Genomic DNA, 12616 nt, shown 5'->3' with positions numbered 1-12616 from the left:
AACATAAAACGTTTTTCATATTTGGCACGCGTAATACTGTATTGTACTGAAGGTTTAAGTAAGATCTAATTGGAAATACATTATTTTTTGCTACAATAGGTCAAAAATTAACTTTTTTAATAAAATACAAACATGTAAAATCTACAGAGGAAGCCACTGTGGTGACATAATATAACTGTGGTTTAACAATAAATGTTTTGGAACTTTTACGTTCTTTATTGCAAAAATTGAAAGCTTCGTCGATTCAATAGTGAACTTTAAAATAAAGGTATTCGCGTGCTAGGAGTGGTACCGTTCGAATGAATTTGGCCTACCCTACAACTGAGTAGGATCCTTTAGAAAATGTTTACTTTTAAAAGGAGAGGAACACGTCCTGCTTTTTAAATGTATGTGAATTTAGCAAAGTCCATGGGACAGTGACAGATAATCATTATTATTACCCGTGTCTCATATTATAGACCATTGAAAACCGTAGAGACCACAGGTCAGTGCTTACGCTGCCTATTCGGTGGTCCGGCATTATTATTTACCATGCTCAATGAACAGAAATAACTTTCCCTGTTCTTTGTTATAGGTAACCTGGTGTGATTTACTATTCGCGGCATCACTAGAAAGTTTCGAAAATGTTTTTGGGAAAACCGCCTTGGAACAATATCCATCTTTAAAAGCTCTGAAGGAAAGTGTGTACAACATTCCATCTATAGCTGCTTGGGTAGCCAGGCGTCCAGTTACGGATTCATAGATTGAATAATCCAAACACAAATTCGGATCTAAACTTAAGCATTGTTGTAATTGTTGTAATTACTTGTGAATAAGTACATGAATATATTTTGTGTTGTGTTGTACTTTTTATATTTCATCGAATAATTGTAAATATACTGGGTGTTTCTGAAATAAGTAGCAAACTTGTAGCAGGTGATAGGACACTACAAAAAAATTTAGTAAATATTAGGTGTCCCGAAAGTTCACCGTTTTTGAGAAAAAGGTATTTAAAAGTACAGATAAAGGCTAGTTCGACCCTGTTAATATTACGCAGGGAAATACAACAATGCAACTCCACTTTCAATTACCTGGTAAGTAGCAGGATCCGTGTTGCATTTTTTTGTATGTTTTACACATGCATTGCTTTGACTAGATTAAGCGTAATTGTGGATTTTTATGTTACAGTCAATCTAGAGTACTTTTTTGTTCCTTCAAGCTTGTATATAGATATGAAGTTAGTCGAAATCATTGGCATCAGGTCAGTGTATCAGTCTCATAAATCAGTGCAAAGTAGTATATAAACGCTGGATTGGGCGTACGGGTCATGTACATTGGCCAGCGCCTAGTCCGGGTCTAAATCCACTTGACTTCCCTGTATAGGGTTCTTTTAAACACCGTGTTTGTCAAAAGTCAGTGCAGAACGTTAATGATTTACACGATCGTCACCTCTGCAAATGAAGTAAGTCAAATGCCAGACGTTCTTGCACAACTCAGAAATAATTTATATAGCTAGACGTGTCTGATCCTGTCTTTCAGCACGGGGTTCTAATATCAAACAATTTCTCTAGGGTTCCTACGTACTTATGAGTGTTTGTTTACTAGCGTTATAATCAATTTTTTTTCCAATAGGAGGATAGTGCTATTGGCGAACCACCCGTAAATAAAGTAACGCACCTTGACAATATCCCAATCGTTGTTTGAAAATTTAGCTTACAATTAATAAAGCTACAATTACCTATACCGAGATTATTAATTTACCTCCTAATGTTAGATAACGTTAATTTTTTCTTTCTGTGGTGTTCTCATGTGTAGTGTTAGCTTTTAAATTTCTATCGTTTCTTCTATCTTTTTTACAACACAATTTCCCCTTCTTCGTTCTTCTTTTCCATCTCGTTTTTAATACCATTGATCATTACCTGTATTCTTATATGTAATGCTCCTTTTACGTTCCCTATTTCTGTTTTAATTTCCTTTCTTTATTTCTTTTTTAGCTGCTTTTAATTATATTTTCATTTTTTGTGACCCTATTTCGTTTCTTGTTCTTTTTCCATTTTTTTCATTTTTTAAAGCATTTATTTGTTCCTCTGCTTTACTTCGGTGCCCTTCGTTGTAATAGGCATGAAATATCTCGATTTCTTCAAGAAGGCTCTATTAAATCCTTTGATTCCGGCAAAACCGTTCTTCTTTCTTCGCGAGCTTTTTAACAATATCTGACTTTGTAGGGTTTTTCGTGATCCGTGGAAGCTTCCAGTGATATATGATTTGTTAGGGATTTTCACAGGCAATAGAAGCTGCGAGAAAGTTCGATAAAATTCCTTCAAGACGTCGAATTCATTCTTCTCGTACCGAGAGCTTTCTGAAGATATATAACTTGCTACAGTTATTCACAATCCGTGATTTTTCCAGAAGATTTAACGAAATTTTTCAATGACGTCAAATTCGTACCTCTGAGTTCTAATTTGGTTTGTTGTGATAGTTTACTATCTAAAATCTCGTCCTTTTATCACTTCTATCTCTTCCCTTTTCAGTTTTCCTTCTCGAATCCTCTTCAACCCCACTCCCGCTAATTAATTTAACTGGTTTATACTTTAAAACGAACAAATTAGTCTGAGATGTAATTTTAGGATTATATAAATTCTAAAATAGGTATTAAAAAATCCGCACGCGTAATACTGTATTGTACTGAAGGTTTAAGTAAGATCTAATTGGAAATACATTATTTTTTGCTACAATAGGTCAAAAATTAACTTTTTTANACATTGATAAAATGTGTTGTTTTATTATTTCAACTTGCCTAAAATACCTTCCCAAATTAAGTATAAGGAATCATAATTTCTATAAAAAATTATAGTGTTATAGCAAAATTGAACTGCTGCTGAAAAATAATTATGTAAAAGTTCGTTATGTTGTATACCAGAAGTTTAGAACTGCTATAAAATTTCTGTCAGATTGCTTTGTGTGTTATAGAAATTCTTTAAAATGTTCCTAGAACAGACATTGCTCTATAAAATTTGCTCTTGAAACGTTCTTAGGATATTTATAGAACACGAAATTGTTAGCTGGGTCCTCTCGAGCGGCAATTGTAAATTCGGCCGATTTAATGGATTTTTGTGAATTCCAGTGGTAAATTCCGCCGGAAACGTTTCGTATCCCTCAAAAATACCACTACCGCACTTGAGGTTGTGACCGGGTTACCTCGCTGGGTGGTTTAAATGAATACTGGTACCACAACTGGACGTAAAAAAATCCATAAAAGCTTAAACTGGACAAGCTAAATAGACGTCATTATTAGAATAACTTTACCTCAGACTCTGATAAATGATGAATTATCCTCCTGTAGGTTTTAGGTTTCTTTTACTTGGGCATAGGTTTCATTAGAAAGACCTTAAGGCAGTAATATAAAAATATTAAGCATTTGACAATTACATTAATTAAAAAGCAAATAAGAGATTTAAATAAAATTAATCAAATATAATTAATTGACTGAGCGCCAAAACAATATATACTAAAATTATTTTCTTAGCAAAATACCTGTGGTTAAACCCAAAAGTGGGACGGTATTGATTTAAACTAATTTAGAACCATACTAAGTTGACAATTTTGAGCAGTACTGTACAGTACACTTCGAAATATTTTATTCGACTAAGCTAACGTGCCTATCACGTTGAGGTTGGCTACGCCGGGATTCGTTTTCAGCATACATAATCCTAAAATGTAGCATCGTGCTACAGATGGCGTTTACTGCGCCATTTGTAGTATTTTCTGATTGACATTTCCATCGAGCAGAAAAATCTTTGGTGGGGATAAAAACGTAATTCCAATGACCAAATGACGTAGACGCATAATCAACGGTCGATAACATATATAAAAACTAAGATTTGATACCTTCAATTGATTATTTAGGATTGATTAAAATGTATCGGGATTTTTTGCAGAAAAATAGTCATTAAAAGGCAGATGTGATCGCTCTATATCTATATCTAGGTCAGGGTAAACGTACAAGGTTACGTATGCAAATAGGTACATAAATAAATAACTGATTTATTAATATAAATGGCTTTCTGCGATATCCCTACATTTCTGTCGTACCTATGCTTATAATATTTTACTATTCCTTGTGGGAAATGGTTTGGGTTAAATCGCTTCAGTCATTAAACGAATTTCTTTACTTTTCAGCTTAAGTACTCGTATATAGGAATGTAGTCAGTAGCGTGTTCGTTTCAACCGCTATAGTGTTACGTACGTTAGTCCAGATGTTCAATTTTGATAAACAAATTACTCTCATAAATTCCAGCAATGTTGCGTTTAAATTTACTGGTAAATTGGCAGTTATACCGAGTATGCAGCTTTATCGTACGAATGGCTGCGTGTTACAGTCGTATTTTGGTATTCCACCATACGTTTATCTTTCGTTGGTTAGCTAATAGAATCTGTTATGTAAGCAATTTATTTTCGTCTTTTTTATCTCAAAGAAGACAAGTGCATCGTACACAAGCACGTTAACCCATATACAATATGTACAGGATGGTTATTTTTCGAGTCGTGGATTTCTCTAACAAATTGAGCAGACACTATATAGATAATATTTTTTTCTACTTAGTGTTTGAGAAAATGAAAAACATCAATTTTGTAGTTAGATTGCTGTTTGTTAAATATTTTTGTTTATTTTGTTTTAATGTTATTTCTGCAGTTTCGTTCATCTCTTTTTACTACAAACAGTGAAAATTTTATTAGTTTAAAGTAGGTACATCATCTTTAAAATTAATAGTTTTGGTTAATCATCTAAGACAAAGAATTTATAGCTTAAAGAAAACTGAAACACGAAACGCTTATATGGGCGGCGCACTGAAAAGTAAAGAATAGATTTCAATTAATTAGGTGTTAGGTAGTTTACTATCGTGTTATTTAAAGTTTTACTTTCATTTAACCTTTTTATTTTGTTCACAAAATTTTCACATATAATTTAATCAATGTAAAAAAATGCGCTTTATATTTCTGGCAAAGAAAGTAAGACTATTTCGCGAGCGTATTTTTTTCTCATTTTTGCAATTTTGAATAAACCGGAACTTCAATGCAAAAACTCGCTTCAGCCAAAGCCATTTTAAATCTGAAAATATCGTTCTCTACATGCGATGTTAAAACTATTTTTAGGCATATCTAGTAAATTAAAATTAGATTTTCCCGTTCGCCCAATCAGAAAAATAATCAGTGCGGTCCGTTGCACCAAACTCAAAAGTTGATACACGGACGTTAGTGATTTCTTTCCACCGCTTTTTTATTTGTGGAGTCACTCTAAATTATCCCACGATATTTTTTTTACCAAAACTTTTGAAATAGAATTTATAATTTGATAACGCAAAAACCAAGCAACCCTATAAGATAATATACTTTGGATATTTCTGAAAGTAATACTCGTTTTGTCATTTCCACGCTATCACAAGACCGAGTGATTCTACAACGTAAATGGCTCAAAATCATCAAGGTGCAGAATTTGCTTTGCTAGCAATTTAATGTCTTAAATCTTGACTTTATTGAGAAAAGAAAATTAATAAAATACTAGAACTAACCTGTTTTGTGTGTACAAATAATACGATTTATTAAAGAAGTACATTTTAAATTAAATCAATATGAATGCAGAGAAAGTCATTCCGGGAACGCGTCCTAGTGCAAGACCTTCAACAAAGTCCAAAATATTAATGAAAAATTTCAGGTATTCAACTCCCGTCATTACTTGATATACCGTATTTTTTATACAAAATCTAGTTTCGGAAAGGATACAAAAAGATTATTATTTTTTAATTATAAAAATGCAAAAATAGTTTGTCCGATAGCGCATAAGTCATTTCAGTGAACGCATTAATAACCGAAGAAAAATAGTTTTAAGTGAAATCAGCCATTTTATGTCAAAAGTCAGTAGAGGAAGCAAACAACAACAAAGCCGGCTGTCAGTATATTTATTGGCAAATAAATTAATATCTAAGTGGTAAGTACCTTTTAATTCATTATTAGAAGAGCGTACATCAATAGTCCGTCAATTCGTGAACGTGTTTTTTACATTTAATTATTGATGCGATTCTTTTTTACGACCCGGAATAGCAAAGTACCCCAAATATATTAAACTATTGACAAAGTCAGATGGCATTTAAGATGGCCGCAGAATAATTAAAGCGAGGGCTTATTTAAAATCGTCATTTCGAGAACGGTCATTTTGGAAACGTTCCGGGACATGATGGAAAACTATCAAAGCTTTTTAGTCTTTGTAACGTAAGTTCAGTTGAACTTGAGGATGTTTTTATGTCTGCAATTGAGTTTCCTGTTGATGAAGAGCTCATGATAATATATAACTATTTGAAGAATAGAGTAAGCGTCTATAAATCTGTATACTACTCATCTTCCTAGGTTCCTAGGAAGATGAAGATTCAATTGCAATATCTCTTCGTCAGCATAATAAAAATAAACAGATTGATGTTGAAGCAAGTACATCTTATGACAAAGAAAATATACATCCAAATCTCGTATCCCCTGGGACATTATTGCTTGTTAATGTTCCTACTGAGAAGCCTAATGTTTGCTTCAGATATGTTGCTAATCGTCAAACATTTGTCGATGACGATAATGGGGAAATTTTAGTTACCTTTTTGAGATTTGTGCGTAACAATAAATAAATCAATAATAATTTAAACTGGAACCAAAGGATGTTGTCGTATATTAACTTTGAGCAAATAGTCAATATTATTCCAACACCATTGCTCAAAAAAGAAAAAATCAAAAATATCATCATTTTTGAAAAGCAATTACTTGGTTTTGTTTTGTACACTATATATTTTTTTAGTTAACTTTACATTCATAACAGAATTTATTGTTGATTTTCTTACGTTACTTATATTTTTTTCCATTATTTGTAGAAGTTTAGTGAAGTACACTATGATTTTAGGTCAAAAGACTCAAATTGGAAGAACTGATTAAAACTTTAAGAAGATATAACTGTGATTATAGAAGGTCCACTGGACTGATTTATAATAATGTTAAAACTTAATTATAATAAGAATTTATCAATAGTAAGAGTAATTTTTCTTAAATGCAATTAAAATGGCAATATAAATAAATAACTTTGTTAATTAAACCGTTGTCTATAATTTTAATATTTCCTTGCCTATACCTTATGATATTCATATCATCACTTCGCTAAAATTTATGTCATTCCGAAAACGGTTGGTCATTTCCGGGAACACTACAATATTTTAATAAATACACATAAATAAGCTATTTTTTTTAGAAAGAACATAGTTTATTACATTACAGAACTTTAATTCTGTTCATGTAGTGTTAATTCCATAATAAGAGTTCTGAATAATTTACAATTTTTCAAATTTTATGCATGGTAATAGCAACTTCTTTCATTTTTTGACGTATTTTGCTTGTAAAAGAGTTTTTATTTATTGTTTTCACTATTGTTTATATATTACAGATACATAATATATCCATGTTATTAAACAATCCTTAAGTTATGTACTTTAGTTTTTTTTGTTCATTTTATCAAACTTAGGCAAACGTTCCCGAACTGATGGTTTTCTGTAAGATATTCACTAAAAAGCAATATTATAAAAAAAAGCATAGAATTCTGTGCCCTGCGGTGTCAAAGTTTATTAACGTACAAATTTTTCATCAGTATAAACCAAGAGTCATCATTACAGCTCATCATTCTGTTNACCAAAAAAAAAGCTCGATTCGACTTATTAATGAACGTTACATAAGTATGAGGTCTGTTCAAAAAGTATCGTGACTTATAATTTCTCAAAAATTATTTATTTATTCATGAATATCAATTTTGTCTCTTTCAAAGTACTCCCCACCAGATATTATGCCCTTGTGTCAACGTTTTTTCCATTTATCTATACGTGCATTATTCATTCTATTAATTATGAAATTATGGACGAAAAAATGTTGCTGCCGTGGTACTTTAAATCGGCCAGTATGCGACAAAGCTTCTTGAGCAGACTACTAGATCTACGCACTTCATAATAGTAGTGGGGAGAGACCTAAAAGAGCGCTCAACTTTGTGGGGCTCTTCTACCACGAATGCACGTAAGCACATTGTCGACATAACAAAGCTTGTTCGACTTCCTGTCAAGAAGTGAATTATGACCTGGAAAATGATACTTGCCCCCCTTTCCAAGACTAAAGACAACCTCTACATGGTGTGTAGTCCTTTAGACTTGCTTTCCAACAGCTGCATGATGAGGAGTGCCTTGAGATTGAGATGGTTCGGGAGGTTCATGGAAAGTCTTTCCTCCAGGAAAAATCCCGTAGAAACAACATAAGTAAAAATTGGTGGGAAGATAATACCGCGGTCCAAAAGAAGAAATGTTTACCCGGGCGAAGAGGAGGCGGCATACGCTTCGCCAGAAGCGAGCGTGATGACTCAGAGTGCAGCAGCTGAAGAGTGGAGCTCAGCCTTGAGTGCAAACACATGAAAACCAATCTGGTCGGTCAAGACGGACAAATGGAGGGCCTTTTTGGACAAATGTGGAGAAAAGCTTAAAGTCTATGTCATATTTGCTCAGTTTACCCTAGAAAACTGAAACAAAGAGAACTATGATACTACGGATTCACCTATTTACTTAGATGAAATTGAATCGAGTAAAGCACATGATACTAACGGCATTATCTTCACACTGTTATAGTAATTGTAGACGAGGTTCCAAAGATTTCCGGGTTAGCTTCTGCTACCGATTCCAAAGAAATACGCATTTCTCATATTAATAACAAGGGAGGGAAGAGACTGTGGCGCACCTGAAATAGAGTGAAAAATTCTTGAACGCACAGTTCGGATTCAGATAGAGAAGGTCGACAGTGGACATCTTTATAAGGAGCAGTCAGAGAAATATAGAGGGTCTCACACTGTCATCACCGGTTGGCTGCCATGGTAGCATTCGAAATAAAGATTGTGTTACATTGCGCTAGGTGGGGATGTATCTTCTTAAAGGAGAAAAGCATTACAGCAGCGGAGCTAATAATCCTGACCCTTAGAGTGAATGACATAATTCGTCTACAAACTCAATCGACCAACGTTTTAGCCTATGTCACCGACGTAGTCGCCTACGCTGTAGGCATAGGAATGCACAACCTAGAAAGAAGCATCTGCCTGACCCTCAACACCTCTAAAAGGTGGGCTTTGGAGTACGATCTTCAACTAGCGTGAAACATAACCGAAGTGCTTGCTCTTATGTGGAAGAGGTATTGAAAATGTACCTGTAGGATACTTTGGAATATGGCTCTAAAAAGTAAGCAGGTGGTTCATTAACTGCTCATAAAGAATCTTAACAGAACACGGCACACCTTCACTGTCGTTGCCAAGCCCATCTGCAAATCGAGGTGTTTAATGGCTGGTGCCCAACAATGAATTGCTCAGTATTTATAAGAAAAGCTTCACAGAAATGTTCCACTTTGCGATTATATATGGGACTCCTATGTAGCAGTCATTATTAAAGTGTCAGATGGCTCTGTATGTGACGGGGACATATAGACTAGTGTCGACGGAGGAGGGCACATTGCGAATTTCGTCCCTATAAAACCCCTAGTCTGGAGCCGCTTAAAAATTACATGACAAAGGTAACAGTATACACCAAGGGGGGTTAACGTCTCTGATTAAAGAACAATATCAAGGGGAATTGCTAGATTCCCCGAAAGTCGAAAGAGCTTGTCGAAGGTGCTGTAAACCGCTACTCTAAGCAGATCCTTATTAGCTATGGTCAATATGCGAGCTACTTGTTTAGGTTCCGTGTACATGGCGTCGATCTTTCAATTAATGTCGCGTAGTTACAAACTTGCTGCTGAAAAAGATGCAGCTGTGTTTACATTACGCTATCCCTTGACGTGTGCTGCACATTAAAAAAAAAAAATTATTACCATTGACAAAGTCAGGTCGCATTTGAGATGGCTTCAGAATAATTAATGCGAGGGCTTATTTGAAATCGTCATTTCGAGAACGGTCATTTTGGAAACGTTCCCGGACATGATGGAAAACTATCAAAGCTTTCTAGCCCTTGTAACGTAAGTTCAGTTGAACCTGAGGATGTTTTTATGTCTGCAATTGAGTTTCCTGTTGATGAAGAGCTCATGATAAAAGATAACTATTTGAAGAATAGAGTAAGCATCTATAAATCTGAATGCTACTCATCTTCCTTGGAAGATGAAGATTCAATGGCAATATTATTCCAACACCATCGCTCATTAAAGAAAAATCAAGAATATTGTTATTTTCGAAAAATAATTAGTTTTGTTTTGTACTTTATATATTTTTTAGTTAACTTTTCATTCGTAACAGAATTTATTGTTGAATTTATTACGTTACTTATATTTTTTTCCATTATTTGTAGAAGTTTAATGAAATAAACTATGATTTTAGGTCAAAAGACTCAAATTGTAAGAACTGATTAAAATTTTAAGAAGATATAACTGTGACTATAGAATGTCCACTAGACTGATTTATGAAAATGTTGAAACTTAATTATAATAAGAATTTATTAATAGTAAGAGTAATTTTTTTAAGTGCTATATAAATAAATAACTTTGTTAATTAAACCATTGTCAATAATTGTAATATTTAGTTGCCTATACCTTATGATATCCATATCATCACTTCGGTAACATTTATGTCATTCCAGGAACACTACAATATTTCAATAAAATACGCATAAATTAGCTATTTTTTTTAGAAAGAGCATAGTTTATTACATTACAGAACTTTAATTCTGTTCATGTAGTGTTAATTCCATTGTAAGAGTTCTGAATAATTTAAAATTTCTTAAATTTTATGCATGGTAATAGCAACTTCTTTCATTTTTTGACGTATTTTGCTTGTAAAAGACTTTTTATTCATTGCTTTCACTATTGTTTATATATAATGGATACATGATATATTCATATTATTAAACAATCCTTAAGTTATGTACTTTGTTTTTTTTTGTTCATTTTATCAAACTTAGACAAACGTTCCCGAATTGATGGTTTTTTGTAAGATATTCACTAAAAAGCAATATTACAAAAAAAGTATAGAATTCTGTGCGCTGTCCTGTCAAAGTTTATTAACGTACAAATTTTGCAACAGTATAAACTAAGAGTCATCATTATAGCTTGAAACTTTTGTTGGCATAAAACCAATCTTGAAATTCGCAATTTTGGTGATTTTCAGCCAGTTGCATATCTTTTCTACTATTGATTTCCCATTATTATTCGCATTTTTCAATCATAAAGATAAGATTAAGAACGCAATTTTAATTTTAATACCTTAATCGAATAATTTTTCGAAAATTTACAATTAAATGCCTGCACTTCGAAAAGTTTCACTTGCATCGTGGTTTCATAAAACCACATAATTTTTTTTTGCACTGATGATATTTTTTGTCAAAGTCACTATTTACGAGAAAAATGGAAATATATAGATAGTCAAGTACATATTGTGGTAGACTTTAACCATACGAAGCCAACCGTGAAAATGATAGCTATTCCATCATATCATATTTTCACAACTTGTGCATACTTCCATTACAACTTTATGAGTTTGTAACTAAGCTTTGATATCTCGCTATTCGATATTGGTTGTTTCAAAATTCCTGCTTTCATTTAACGTTGTAAATAACATTGCAAGTGTACTGATGAGGATGTTAATTGCAAATCAGGACTGCAACAACCTGTTTGTTTGCAAATCCGACTCGATGATGTTGTACGTAATTAACTAGAGCGGTATCCTTTAAAGTACACTGGTATCGGTTTTAAAGGGAAATGAATGAGGCTTTAATTAAATATTCTGTTTTAGTGAAGCCCGTATATTGTTTGACGAACGTGATTGTATCGAGTAAATAATTTTGAGAGTTTATGGGAATTTCGACCTACTGTACTCATTTTGTTAACGCCGAATAATTTTATTTTTAGATTAATAGAATTTTAATTAATTATTGGGATAGTTTTTTATTTAAAATTCCATAATATTCGTTATATTTAAAGAACAATGAATTAAGTCTTTTCGGTATTTTATATCAAAATTCGAAAGGTAGAAATTCTTTGGAATCAATTTTTTATTTAACTCCATTATTTTTGAATGCTACCCAATCTAGGTGTCTGTGGAAGAAGAAATATGAGTTGAAATGATTTTACGTAGATTTTAGGAAATTGAAATATAACCGAAATGTGAATACTTTCGGGTGCGATTTATTTGCCTCCGAGTTGAAAAATGACTTTTGATAAATTAGCCCATTGCAAAAAAGGTAAGATTAATTTTTAACAATTAAATTTTAAACGAATACCGTTAAATACGAACGCGTGTAATATTATTATCAAATTAAAAGGCGTAAAAGGGCTACTTAAAAAATAGATAGGTAACAGCTACCCTTTAGCTTATTACTTTGCAAGAATTCTGTAACTGTCTCAATTCCATGAATGTACTTATAGCTCATATTTTTCCAATTTCAAATTCAGATTATAATGCTTTTATTTTAAAATTAAAAAAAAAATAATAATTTTGTGTAAAATTAGGGAAATATAGGTACATCATTAGAAATACTCACCTTTTCCCTGCTCCCTTTTTTCTGCATGAAAAGAAAAGACATGCAAATTTAAAATTTGTAAATTTATT

General features: G+C 32.7%; 1 protein-coding gene across 1 annotated transcript in view; it reads left to right on the top strand.

Annotated features, from left to right (window-relative positions):
• The window catches only part of LOC108744747 (glutathione S-transferase), a 115013-nt gene extending 114168 nt beyond the window's left edge, over window positions 1–845 (top strand). The window contains exon 5 of the mRNA XM_018480653.2: window positions 575–845. Coding sequence (XP_018336155.1) covers window positions 575–742 — 168 coding nt within the window. The 3' untranslated portion in view covers window positions 743–845. The remainder of the gene's footprint in view (window positions 1–574) is intronic.
• Window positions 846–12616: the final 11771 nt, after the last annotated feature.

The sequence above is a fragment of the Agrilus planipennis genome, unplaced genomic scaffold (genome assembly GCF_000699045.2).
Source record: "Agrilus planipennis isolate EAB-ADULT unplaced genomic scaffold, Apla_2.0 scaffold46, whole genome shotgun sequence".
NCBI lineage: Eukaryota > Metazoa > Arthropoda > Insecta > Coleoptera > Buprestidae > Agrilus > Agrilus planipennis.
Note: the sequence above shows the minus strand (reverse complement) of the source record. Positions and strands in the feature narration are given on the sequence as shown.